At 46.4% G+C, this 14,095-nt stretch overlaps 1 protein-coding gene across 8 annotated transcripts in view; it reads left to right on the plus strand.

Annotated features, from left to right (window-relative positions):
- The window catches only part of COL14A1 (collagen type XIV alpha 1 chain), a 225,232-nt gene that overhangs the window by 91,706 nt on the left and 119,431 nt on the right, over positions 1-14,095 (plus strand). For all 8 annotated transcript variants that reach the window (XR_009595100.1, XM_060394001.1, XM_042254547.1 and 5 more), the window contains exons 19-22: positions 865-1,016; positions 7,882-8,011; positions 10,807-10,929; positions 12,485-12,634. Coding sequence is in view for 7 of the 8 variants with exons in the window: in XM_060394001.1 (XP_060249984.1) it covers positions 865-1,016; positions 7,882-8,011; positions 10,807-10,929; positions 12,485-12,634 (555 nt within the window). In the remaining variant the exon portion in view is untranslated. The remainder of the gene's footprint in view (positions 1-864; positions 1,017-7,881; positions 8,012-10,806; positions 10,930-12,484; positions 12,635-14,095) is intronic.

The following is a 14,095-nucleotide window of genomic DNA, read 5'->3' on the forward strand; positions in this document are numbered from 1 at the left end:
TAGTGTCCCCACGGGCTGAGCGCAGGTGGAGGCCGAGACCCCGGAGGAAGGGTGGCGCCCCCGCGGGCTGAACCCAGATGGATGAGGAGAGATCCAGAGAAAGGGTAGTGTCCCCACGGGCTGAGCGCAGGTGGAGGCCGAGAGATCCAGAGAAAGGGTAGTGTCCCCACGGGCTGAGCGCAGGTGGAGGCCGAGACCCCGGAGGAAGGATAGCGCCCCCGCGGGCTGCGTGGATCGAGGCTGCCGCGGCGGGAGGCGTGTGCTTGGAGTGAAGGTTGTGAACAGGCACACGGCCGGGGCGCGTTCCTGGGGCTCCAGCGTTGAAGACTGTCTCCCAGGGCAGGCTGTGGGTTTGAGTCCTGGTCAGAGAACTAAGGCCCACATGCTGCGGCCAACATTGTTTAAGAAATCTAGCAATAAAAAGAGAAACAGGTGAGCAGGCGACGGGCTGTGTGTGTCCGATGCTGCCTTGCATAGCGAGCTCGGCCACGTGGGCCCCTTGCCCTGCTTCTCCCGCGCGGACTGACGCGAGTTCTCACTGTCGTGCCCGCTTGGGGCTCCGCTTCTCCTTCCGGAGCTGAGAGCTGCCCCCCGCTTCCCTTTACCGGTGTACACAAAGCGTGGGGGTTGAGGGTCCACGGACTCACCTTGAAAGCGTCTTTTAAACCCATTTTTATTTGCTGTTTATCGGTGTCCTAGCTCCGGGTTAACCACGGAAGCTGAGCAGTGCTTGTTTCGCCTGGGTCTGCATAACAGAGATTTATTGAATGATGCTTGTTGCCCTGTCCACAGATCACCTCTGTAGCTCATTTTGGAATACGATGGATGAAAAGTTCTTTAAATGCCTGGTTGTGTCTCTTCCAGTTTTCCGCACCGGAATCAGGAACCTGGTGGTGGATGATGAGACCGCTTCTAGCCTGCGGGTAGCATGGGACATTTCAGACGGCAGTGTGCAGCAGTTCAGGGTGACCTACCTGACTGCTCCAGGGGACCCAGCGGAAGAAGTGCTGGGAACGGTGCGTATGAGCACAGCTGCGAGCCACTCTGTGTCTCCTGACTGGCCAGGCCAGCGCGCTGGGAGTGCAGGCTTCACGCTCATTCCTTCATCTCTCCGGAAACTAATGTTTATGTTTGACCCAAACTTGATGACTTTTCTGTCTCTGAAACTGGCTCCATCTTTGTAACCTGCTCTAGATAGATAAAGCATCTAAACCTTGTTTACCTCTTTGCTTCTGTTGCCTTGACAACTTGTTAGAGCACAAAAATTGGGTCATAAATATACATTTATACCCTTGTCTCTGTGCATGTGTGTGTGTATACTTTTGATATATAAACTTTTAATATATAAACATATATATATGCACATAAATAACTTGATGGTGGGAATCTGATTAAAAGGTTCAGCAAAACGTAACTCAAAGCTCTTCTCTGTGTAGTTGTAGTGTTCCTAATAAAATGCCCTCCGTTAACAGTTAGTTGTATTTTTCCCTGACATTAACCCTGAGCAGATTTATAGTCATTTCTAATGTATTCTTAATCAGAGTGTCTTCCTGAGGGATTTAGATTTTTGTGTGTTTCCTTTGTTTCATCTCTATTTTTTTTTCTCTGTTGAAAACCTGGGTTCCCTCTTTTTAAGTTAAGAAATGAAGTGTTTTCATTTTTAAAATTAAAAAAATCAAGAATTTTTAAAGGTTACTTTCCATTTAGTTAGTACAAAATATTGGCTACATTCTTTGTGTTGTAAACTATATCCGTGGGCCTGTCTTAAAACCATGAGTAACATTATTATCCTTTCTTTCTCTTCCTCACTTATAAAGCCTTTGATGGTAAATTACTGTATTTTTATGGTACATAAACAATTGTTTGAGCTCCAGATTCTTTCAGGAAAGTACTTAATTTCAGGCTGATGGATGAATCGCCATAATACACAGTGATAACACAGTGGGCAATAACCACGTCCACTGTGAATGACCAGAAGGTCCATGGAATTGGTCTGGGAGCAGTTTTGGAAAGTTAATGGACACTTGAATAAAACAGGTTGAGTTATAAATTCACTCAGATTATAGATTTCAAATGCTCCGTGATTGGAACATACCAAAAAGTTAGAATTGTGCATAACCATGACGACTGAAGATACAATTTGGATGCTTCGTTTTTTCCTGTTATTGTCCTCATATTTTAATCTTGTTCCTAAAATGAAACCCATAAAAACTCCCCGAGTGAGAGCTTTGTTTTTTGGTTTTTGTTTCTACTCTTTCCAAGAAACACATTAAGCTTCTTGCTAAATATTCCCATTAATTTGGAATGAGTTACAGTTTAATCTTGTGCATGCACTTGTAAGCCATACAAGGTAAAATAATAATAATATTTACTTTGGATTGTCTCTAGATAGTTTTCCCTTTGCTAGTTTCTTTCATTTCACACTGTTTATTTTGAAACACTTGGACACCTAGATGAAGGAAAAAAAGATCAAAAGTCTTCAACACATATGTGCCCCAGTTAAACAAACGTGTAATAAGAATGAAAAATATTGATAAAATTTCATGGTAATTTTTTACTGTGCAGAAGTATGTTTGCTATGCAAAAGAAAGTATTTTAGAATTTTTTAACTATTAAGACCCTTTGGTGAATTCCAATGAAATTGGATTTGTGCACTCTTAATTTACAGACATATTTTCTGGGAGTCTATTGGGGAGTAATGGAGAATTTATATCTGTGTTTTACGAATCATTACTGCCATATAAACGTCATATATTATTGGAGACAGACAGTGTGTGCATTTAGACTATAAAACAAAGGCATGCCAGGCCCTTGAACTGTATTATTAATCGCCCCCACACGCCAAGTGAATGTCTTAAATATTTCCTCTTTTTTTGATTTTTAAAGTATAATTACTTTACGGTGTTGTGTTAGTTTTTGCTCGGCTGCAGAGATTCAGTCACACACACACACACACACACACACACTCTCTCTCTCTTTCTTTTTTGTTATGGTTTATCACCCCTGTGCTGTACAGAGGGGCCTTGTTTATCCATCCTGTATATAACAGCTTAAGTCAGCTAACTCCAGCCTCAGCTCACACCCCTCAACTCCCGCCCCCTGTCAACCACAAGGTCTGTTTCCTGTGTCTGTGAGACTGTTCCCGTTAGACTGTGCGACTGTTCCCGTTAGGCTGTGAGACTGTTCCCATTAGGCTGTGAGACTGTTCACGTTGGACTGTGAGACTGTTCCCGTTAGACTGTGAGACTGTTCCCTGTGTCTGTGAGACTGTTCACATTGGACAGTGAGACTGTTCCCCGCGTCTGTGAGACTGTTCCCCGTGTCTGTGAGACTGTTCCCCTTAGACTGTGAGACTGTTCCCGTTAGGCTGTGAGACTGGTCCCGTTAGACTGTGAGACTGTTCCCTGTGTCTGTGAGAATGTTCACATTGGACTGTGAGACTGTTCCCGTTAGACTGTGAGACTGTTCCCATTAGACTGTGAGACTGTTCCCTGCGTCTGTGAGACTGTTCCTGTTAGACTGTGAGACTGTTCCCGTTAGACTGTGATACTGTTCCCTGTGTCTGTGAGACTGTTCCCTGTGCCTGTGAGAGTATTCTCATTAGGCTGTGAGACTGTTCCCGTTGTTAGACTGTGAGACTGTTCACGTTGGACTGTAAGACTGTTCCCGTTAGACTGTGAGACTGTTCCCTGTGCCTGTGAGACTGTTCTTGTTAGGCTGTGAGACTGTTCCCGTTAGACTGTGAGACTGTTCCCTGCATCTGTGAGACTGTTCACGTTAGCTGAGTAAGTCCAGCCAAACAAACGATTAAAGTAATGAGGCTGACAGGGAAAGACGGAGGGCTTAAACTTGGTACAAATGTGGGAAAGGAAATCTGTCCGGATAAGAGAAATGCCTTTTACCATCTTTCCAAATTTTCTTTAGCTATAAAATCTTATTAAATTTATCCAAGGAAGTGACAAGATAAAGTACCGAAGTTGGAGAATAGTATAGATATATGGTAAACCAAATTCAAGCTTTAATATATATAAAACAAGAGGAATTAAATTTACTTTTCCAATTGAGGTTAAGTGAAATAGTTCTATATTTTCTAAGCATAATCAAATCTACCAAATATTCCCAATAAAAAGCTTTTAAACCCTTAGAAAGTAAAACTCCCTGTCAAATATTTCATAAAGACTGACTGTCAGCTCTGCTCGGAAGTGCAGCTGTGGCAATGACCTTGCCCTGAGTTTTGTTGGCAGCGGAGGGAGCTCTCACGTGTCTTTATTTGTGAAAGGCTGACCAGGATTCCAGCCTTTTCTGGACCCCACACGAAAATCCTAAAACTGTGTACTGAATTTTAAGTCGCAGGAAATATTCTAGAGCAGGGGTAGTCAGAATGTAGGTCAGTCTCCTACAAGATAAGCTTGATATTGACATTAAGCTTTTAGAAACTTTTATAACAATTTGACATTGCTGGAATATTCAAGAATATGATCATATATTTTAGCAATTTTGTCTTATATTTTATAAGAATACTGATCTTCAGGGATTGGGATTAAAACAACAGCCCCAACCCCACCTAATCCTTCACCATAGAAAGCATGAGAATCACTTTATAGAAACAGAACTTTCTAAGACAGCGGCAAAATGAGACACGGGGAATCCTCTGTCTACTGTGGGAACCGCTTGCTGGATGAGATCCAGTTCTGAAGAGCTTTGAGCAATAATGGAGGTAGACATGGAGTAGCGTATTTGAAAAATTAAAAACGTGACGTTTACTGGTTAGATTTGCGTCTCATTTAACCATGAGTATCACTTATAGAATTGTCTCATAAACAAAACCATCATCTGCTGTGACCTGTAGCATGTTTTTAATGGGTGCCCATCTCTTTAAAACAGTTTTGCTGGAGTATAGCCGATTTACGGTGTTGTGTTAGTTTCAGCATACAGCAAAGGGACTTGGTCTCACATGTGCCTCTGTTCACTCCTGTTCAGATTCTTCCCCGCATGGTTATCACAGACTGCGGAGTGAAGTTCCGTGTGTTGTACTGTACCCACTTGTGGGTCGTCTGTTTTATATATAGCAGTGTGTGTGTGTGAAGCTCAGGTTCCTAATTTGTCCTCCCCTCCACGTTTCCCTTTTGGTAACTATGTTTGTTTTCAAAATCTGTGAGCCGTTTTGGTTTGTAAATAAGGTCATATATATCTTTTTTTAAAATTAGATTCCACATATGAGTGATATCATATGATATTTGTCTTTCTCTGACTTACTTCACTCAGTATGATGGATAATCTCTAGGTCCATGCATATTGTTACAAACGGTGCTGTTCTCACGGCTGAGTAACGTCCCTTCGCATATGCACACCACGTCCTCGTTGTCCATTCCTCTGCCAGTGGGCATTTAAGCTGCTTCCGCGTCCTGGCTGTTGTGAATGGTGCTGCAGTGAGCACTGGGGTACACGTGTCTTTTCAAGTTGTGGTTTTCTCCGGGTGTATGCTCAGGGGTAGGATTGCTGGATCATATGGTAGTTTAGTTTGTTAAGGAAACTCCAGACTGTTCTCCATAGGGGCTGCACAAACTTACATCCCATCAACAGTGCAGAAGCATTCCCTTTGCTCTGCACCCTCTCCAGCATTTACTGTTTATAGGTTTATGATGATGTCCATTCTGACCGGCAGTGTGAGGTGATACCTAACTGTCGTTTTGCTTTGCATTTCTCTAATAATTAGGAATGTCGAGCATCTTTCTATGTGCTTCTTGGCCATCCATGTGTCATTTTTGGAGAAATGTCTGTTTAGATCTTCTGAGTGGGTGCTCATCTTTACCTCACTTTGTGCAAACAAGCAGAGGTCCAGTAGAAGGAACTTTGCATACCCAAGAGAAGGCTTATGCTTTATTCCTGGGAGTGACTCTCATGAGGATAAAGAGGTTTTCATAGTACAGTCAGCTGGAACAGAGGGCAGTGGTTAAAAAGGGCTCAGACCAGATATTCAGGGTTTCGATACGGCCTTTTCGTGTGTGGGTGTTCAGTTGCTCAGTCGTGTGCAACTCTCTGCAGCACTGTGGACTGTGGCCTGCCAGGCTCCTCTGCCATGGGATGCTCCAGGCAAGAAGACTGGAGTGGGCTGCCCTTCCCTGCTCCAGGGGCCTTCCTGACCCAGGGATGGAGCTTGCAGCTCCTGCACTGCAGGCGGATTCTTTACCACTGAGCCACCGGGAAGCCCATGGCTTTTTTTCACCCAAAAGCTATATGCGTCTCAGTCTCCTCATCTATAAGATGAAAGTAATGAGACTTCTTTCCTCAGAATGCTGTGGTGAGGAGTGAGTTACTGCATTCGGATACTTGGAGCAGTACTTGGCAGATAACAGCTAGCTAAATGAGCACTATTGTTATAAACCCCAGAAACTGCTGCCTGGCAGTTAAACGAGCCCTGCAGGACAGCCCCACCGCTTCCAGTGCCCTACAGGCTAAATCTGGTTGGTCCCCCGTCCATGTGCTTCTCAGTTTGAGAGGTGACCTTATATAAGGAACATCAGCCTGGGTGGTTAGACAGGCACACAGCTTGGAATCAAAGCCCAGGCTCTGGGCTCCATAGGGTTATATCGAGAAGAAATGCCCTAAAGGAAGCTGCATGGATGGATAAGACCAGACAGGACAACCGCGGTTCTTTTTTAACGTCTTCTTAATGCAGGGTTATCCAACTCCTTCTAGAATAAATCGGAGCTCCTTGTATAAAATCTCCCTCCTAGGACTGCATCGGTACCATCCTGGACATTCAATGTCATTCCATATGAGGAGCAAAATCATATTGCTTTAGTATAAATCACCTAATGCCGACTTCCTCTTTTTATATTAACCCCCTATCCCGTCTGCTTTTAGAGCTTAGCAATATCTTAGTAACAGCTGCTTGTGAGTTCAACTCAAGGCTTTCTAGGGCTTATTCCATGATTTATAGGTTCCTTCCCTCATCCAGAAGTAGACAGCACGCCCTTTGCCTGCTGGCATTTTACCCAGCTCTTGAATCCAAAACCATCTCCAGCTGTCCCAGTCTTGTGACTCCCTTAAACTCGTTTGGGTCAGTTCTTACATCCTAGCATTTTTTTCCAGCCATGATGAAGTCTTTCAAATGGCCCAGAAATGTGCCAGCATCTAACTGCTGAGGCCTGGGGAGAAAGTTTTGTGGCCTTAGTATTAAGAACATGTGTCTTTTCTGGTCCATATATCCTTTTAGGGATGGCAGGATTGGCCACATGGAACGTTGCACTGATGTGTGGGTGGTGTCCACTCCACCGCTGGATTTTAGTTTTTGCAGACTTTAGAGTCAGAGGAATGGTGATCTCAGATTGAGGAAGACATCTCCTTTCAGAAGTAAAAAAAAAAACTGCAACCTTTTTTAGTGTCACTGGTAAATATCTTTCGACTCGGAAATCTGGGATTTAACGTGTGGTTGTGGTGTTCTTGGCTAGCATCCACCCTGAAATATTGGGGTTAGATGATCTCTGAACAGGGAGGAGTGGAAGGCTGACTTTTCAAGAGGCTATTTAAGTAGAAGCAAATATGCTGTGCAGGCTGTGTTATAGAATGAACACTCCTAAGCCATAAACACCTGCTTTCCAAAGAGATGATCGTTTTTTCTCCTGGCTGCTTTACAAATGCTGAAAAGATGTTGAGAGAAGGCTGTTCCTGAGCGCTCAAGAGCTTCATATTTAAGCCTTCTGCTTTAGTGATTAGAAGCTGAGGGCTGCTCTGAGCGGAGCTGCAGAGAGAAATGCTTTCGCCTCAAGCACATCTCCCTGCTTCTGATTATTTCAAAGTGCCCTAAGTCCTCCTCTTTAGTAGACCAGCCGGGATGCAAGTCTGACCAAGACCATGGTCCTTTGCTTTTCTCTTCAGATTATGGTGCCTGGAAGCCAGAACACTCTGCTTCTGAAGAATCTGCTCCCTGAGACCGAGTACAAGGTCACGGTGACGCCCATCTATGATGACGGAGAAGGGGTCAGTGTCTCTGCCCCTGGAAAAACCTGTGAGTGAACCCCCCTGGGGCTGCGCGCTGTCCTCTCTGACGCCCCCGGCAGCTGCAGGGTAGGGGAGGAGAGGGTCTGGAAGTGTCAGCCGCTCAGCTGTGCCTACTCCTTGCCACCCCACGGACTGTGGCCCGCCAGGCTCCTCTGTCCGTGGAATTCTCCAGGCGAGAATCCTGGAGTGGGTAGCCTTTCCCTTCTCCAGGGGATCTTCCCGACCCAGGGACTTCAGCTGGGTCCCCTGCATTGCGGGTGGATTCGTTACCATCTGAGCTACCAGGGAAGCCCCCAAATGCTATCAGTTCAGTTCAGTTCAGTTCAGTCGCTCAGTCATGTCCAACTCTCTGCGACCCCATGATGTGCAGCACGCCAGGCCTCCCTGTCCATCACCAACTCCCGGAGTTCACTCAGACTCACGTCCATTGAGTCAGTGATGCCATCCAGCCATCTCATCCTCGGTCGTCCCCTTCTCCTCCTGCCCCCAATCCCCCCAGCATCAGAGTCTGTTCCAATGAGTCAACCCTTCGCATGAGGTGGCCAAAGTACTGGAGTTTCAGCTTTAGCATCATTCCTTCCAAAGAAATCCCAGGGTTGATCTCCTTCAGAATGGACTGGTTGGATCTCCTTGCAGTCCAAGGGACTCTCAAGAGTCTTCTCCAACACCACAGTTCAAATCATCAATTCTTCGGTGCTCGGCCTTCTTCACAGTCCAGCTCTCACATCCATACATGACCACAGGAAAAACCATAGATGACCTTATTTAAAAAGCAGGAGTAGAGACACAGACCTCGAGAGAACAAACGCATGGATAGCAGGGCGAGAAGGCAGCGGTGGGATGAGCAGGAGGCTGGGAGTGCCGTGTGCACGCGGCCGTGTATACCACAGGTGACGCCTGCTGCAGAGCTCGGGGCCTCTGCCCAGGCTCCGCGGCGGCCTCAGTCGGGAGGAAGTCCAAAGAAGCGGGATGTGTGTGGACTGCGTACACACGGCCGGTCCACTTTGCGGTACAGCAGACTGACACAGCAGTGTAAAGCAACTCTCCTCCACTAAGAGAAGAGAAAAGGGGATTTGGAGAGGGAAAATCCGCTCGGATTCTGTCTTCACACATTCAAGCTGTGTGACTTCGGGCAAATCGCTGCACTGCTCTGGGGTTCCGTTCCCTCGCCTCTGAAACCGAAGACTTGAAACACGGCTGCATCTCCCTCCTGCAGCGTCTGATCACCCCCCGCTGCGAGGCTCTCGGAGGCCCCTCCGCTAACCGCCCCCCCGGCAGGCCGCACCCGCTCCCCCGCGCGCACGCCCGCGTCTTCCTGCCCGCGATCCCAGAGGCTCCGCCCTCCGCACAGCGGCGGCGAGGCTTTTGAAAATCCAGACGGTCTCATGTCTCCCCTCTGTTCCAAGCCGCCTGATGGCTGCCCGGGGTACTCAGCATCAGCTCCGAGGTCCGTGCAGGGGCCCTTCAGGCCGAGGTGACCTGGACCCTCCTGAGCTCGCCGCCAGCCAGCCCGCCTTCCCTGTCCTCCCTGGCTTTCTAAAGCTTGGCTCGGCCCTGAAATCGACGCGAGCCGCTGCTGCCAGGCTGAACATCCTTGCCCGGAGGTTTGCTTTTCTGGCTTCTTGTCACTGGGGCCTCAGCTCAACGCCCCCGCTCAGGCTTCTCTCACCACCCAGGCAGAGTCCTCCCCACCTTCTCCCGTGGTAGCCTGCGTTTCCGTTTGTCCCGTTTTGGTTTTGGTCCTGTCTCAGCACAGACTGGGGTGTAAATTAGGCTTAAGGATGTCCATTTTGTCATAATGTAAATGGAAAATAACCTTTAGAAACTGTATACAATTTGTTTAAATGTTTGATTCACATAATTTATAAAAGGGTTTCATGATGAACACACATATACACTCAAATAAAAACTTTTAAAGGCTATTACTATGGAAATACCATCTATACAATAAAGTTATTTCAAAGGGTGTTCTTTGAAATAATTTTGAGTGGTCCACTTATTTTAAGTGCTGGTTAACACAAATTCTGTCAGCAACAAAGTAATAATGCTAATATCCATCAACATGCATGACAGTTTATAAAGACCCTTCATGCAAATAGCTCTCCTGTTTTGATAAAAAACTGATGAATGATGATTGAAATTTCACAGAATATAGGCAATATGAAGGTGTGAAAGTGTTAGTCACTAGTCATGTCTCACTGTTTCTGATCTGTGGATTGTAGCCTGCCAGGCTCTTCTGTCCATGGGATTCTCTAGGCAAGAATACTGGAGTGGGTTGCCATTACCCACTCCAGGGGAATCTTCCCAACCCAGGGATTGGACCTGGGTCTCCTGTATTGCAGGCAGACTCTCTACTGTCTGAACCACCAGGTACGGTTCAGAACCCCTAATATGAAGATGAAAGCAAAATAAAGAGTCTTCCCTCTAAGAATCGCTGTCACTCCTGTTGATCTAATCACCCTGATATGATAGTGCAACAGAGGGCATGTGACAGAAATGTTTTCATGAACGCTACTCACTTCAGGATTGCTTTAAAGGAACCGAGGAAAGTGGAGCCCAAATTTCACCGAGTGAACCGCTGATCTTCAGATAAGTGTTTTACCGCGAGAGCAGTTATTTTCTGTTATTTGATATCTAACATCAGCATGGATTCTCTAAGTTTCCTTGCTGTTTGCGTCAGTGCATTTTCCCTTGCAAGTATCTTTAAGCTGCGGGAAGAAGCATGGGACTCTGTTAACCAAAAGGTAGGCTGTAAGACGGAAACCATGTTAAACCACTTTCTTCATTTTCCTTCCTGCCCAGTGCCACCCTCTGGTCCCCAAAACTTACGGGTTTCGGAAGAATGGTATAACAGACTGCGCATTACGTGGGACCCCCCGTCTTCCCCAGTGAAAGGGTATAGGATTGTCTACAAACCTGTCAGTGGTAAGTCACGCTTTTTAAAAATGTAATCTTTAAAGACAGGTTATTTTGTTTTTACTTGCCATCACTGGCTTTAAGAAATGGGCAGAGTCTCTTCCCTTTTATTAAAAAAAAGAAAAATGTGTTGAAGTTACCACCTCACCCAAGACACAGCTGGCATGTTAATAAGCAGAATATCTACTTGGCCTACAGTTGACCTTTGCCCACCCCAGACAAGGAGCCAGGCAAGGCAGCCTTTGACTCCGTAGCGCTGAGAGGCTTCTGTGGCTTGATGGGTATGTGAGCTCTAAACCTTTAGACTCTCCAATTTCTGATTCTTCCTCTATCTGTTACTTCTTGGACTAGTTAGAAAAAGTTACCAGCTTCTCAGGGTCCTCGTCCTGGAGACTGTGTTAAGGCATTTGTCTTTGAGTCGTTCAGTAGTGTCCGACTCTTCGCGACCCATGCGCCGCGGCACGCCAGGCTTCCGTGTCCTTTGCTATCTCCTGGCGCTTGCTCAGACTCTTGTCCATTGAGCTGGTGATGCCATCCCACCATCTCTTCCTCTGTTACCCCTTCTCCTGCCCTCAGTTCAAAAGCATCCGTTTTTTGGTGCTCAGCCTTCTTTATGGCCCAGCTCTCTCATCAGTACATGACTACTGGAAAAACCACAACTTTGACTATACGGACCTTTGTCAACAAAGTGGTATCTCTGCTTTTAAATATGGTGTGTAGGTTTGTCATAGCTTCTTAAAAATTTTTATTTATTTTAATTGGAGGATAATTACAATATTGTAGTGGTTTTTGCTGTATACTCACATGAGTCAGCCACGGGACACACATCATAGCTTTCTGAAAACTATGTCAAGGTATAAAATTCATCAGGTTGAGAAAAACTTAAAAATCATCCTTTGGGTCAATAAAAACCTTTCTGCTCTCAAAACACTATGAGTCTCAATTTGTATAGGACATAGCACAGAATATTTTTCCTGATCAATCAAAGATTCCACTGGGTTGGAGCAGAGGTGAAGATGCAAAAGCCCAAAGAAGGCAGATGGTCAAGGGCCTTGGAGGAGGAGTGTCGTCTGTGCGACCTCAAGCAGCGGAAGAGGGGCTGTGGAGCCCACACTGGTGGCGTACGTGGTTGTCCTTATGTGGCGCGGGGTGGCATGGTGTCCACGACAAAACGGCCGCTAGGGCAACTTAATGCCTTCTGGGGACAAAGCTGGTGTCTGACGTGGGGTAACCCAAAATGACTCCTGTTTTTGCACGTGCCCCAAAGCCCGTGCCGTCCTGGTGGCTCCACTGTGAAGGCCTCACAATATGGTGGACGGTGAGGTGACCCAGTTTCTTTGGGTAGTTCTAGGGAAAGAACTATATTTAAGAAAAGGACGAGATGCCGTGAAAGCTCTAGCCTGGGAGTCAGGTAGGTGGGAAGTCTTGCAGCGGGACGGGGCTAGATTTAAGCCCCTCTGTGTGTGTCTCCTGGGCAAGCTGGAGCACAGTGGAGGAAGCAGTTAGTTCAGAAGTGTCTCTTTCCCTACTCTCTGGTAGCTGAAATACACTCTTTCTCCTTTAGTTGCTGGCCCAACCCTGGAGACGTTCGTGGGAGCGAACATCAACACCATCCTCATCACAAACCTGCTCAGCGGAATGGACTACAACGTGAAGATATTCGCGTCCCAGGCCTCGGGCTTCAGCGACGCTCTGACCGGCGTGGTGAAAACATGTAAGGCTGGCCGCTGCCCCGTGTGGCGCTCTGTTTGGCTTCTCCTCTGTAACTTAAGCCCTGCGGCAGCTCAGCAGTCGCTGTCTCTTCCCTCCAGTGCTGCCCTTTCTGGACGGTGCCTCATGGAAAGCGAGGTGTGCTCCCTACTCAGGGCTGTGGTTCAGAGTCCTAGCTGGCCGGCAGAATGTCAGGAGCTGGCGTTCAAACATACTCAATGGTGGAGGATGGGATTTCCTTCTGGAAAGTCTTTGTTGGTATTTTTCAAATTAGGTGAAATTTTCCATCCAGCCCATATAACCTGATGCGGTCAAACCCAGTCCAAGCTGAGCCAGGGGAAACTTGCCTTTTGTCAAAGCCTTTGCCCCTCTCCACCCTCTCACTCCATCCGTTAGATACTTGCGCCACTCAAAAGACTTCCTTCTCTGTCTTTTAAGGGTTTGCATGCTGTCTGCACACCATCTGGGACTTCTCCTTGGCACACATCACTCACAGACCCCCGTGGCATAATACAGTGTTTTCCAGACTCCGGCACGTATGGGCCATATTCCCGCTGTTTCTTATGCTTCCACACCATCTGTTTAATGTATTTCTTTAAATCAACTTACAGTTTCTTTTTGTTTTTACTTAAATGCTTTCAAAACCCACAAAACTCTCAACAGAAAACCAGTCTTTTTGATACACGTAGCTCAACTGGTAAAGGACCCGCTTGCAATGCAGGAGACCCCGGTTCGATTCCCGGGTCGGGAAGATCCCCTGGAGGAGGGAAAGGCTGCCCACTCCAGTATTCTTGGGCTTCCCTTCTGGCTCAGCTGGGAAAGAAGCCGCCTGCAATGCAGGAGACCCCGGTTCGATTCCCGGGTCGGGAAGATCCCCTGGAGAAGGGAAAGACTACCCACTCCAGTATTCTGGCCTGGAGAATTCCATGGATCATATATTCCATGGGGTTGCAAAGAGTTGGACATGACCGAGTGACTTTCACTTTCACTTTAATACACATTAAAGGTAGTACATAAATGACCAAAATAAAAATGGTTTGGCTGTTGAATGTGGGATATCATCCCATATCCCAAGTGATATCAACAGCACGTGGCCCACACTTGAGGATGTTAGTTGTGGTATAATCAGAAGTGTAAACTGTAAATCTTCTAATTAGCTAAGGCCTTGAGCAAATTACCTCTTACCTCTCTGAGCCCACATTTTCTCAACCCTAAAATGAAGATATAATATTAATAGTAATAACTGCTGATAGACTGTTTGGGAAGAGGAAAGAGATAACATATACGAAGGGTCTACTGTATGGCAAGCACTCGACAAATAGCCGCTTTTATCACTGTGATAATCGTGCTTGGTGAATTTGGGTCATCTCTCACTCTCGTTGCTAATCAAAAAATTATTCCAACGAAAGGAATTTTGTAAGGATGTGACATATATTGGACCAAACCCCAGGCCACCTTTGTCTGG

This window comes from Ovis aries, chromosome 9 (genome assembly GCF_016772045.2).
Source record: "Ovis aries strain OAR_USU_Benz2616 breed Rambouillet chromosome 9, ARS-UI_Ramb_v3.0, whole genome shotgun sequence".
NCBI classification, from domain to species: Eukaryota; Metazoa; Chordata; class Mammalia; order Artiodactyla; family Bovidae; genus Ovis; species Ovis aries.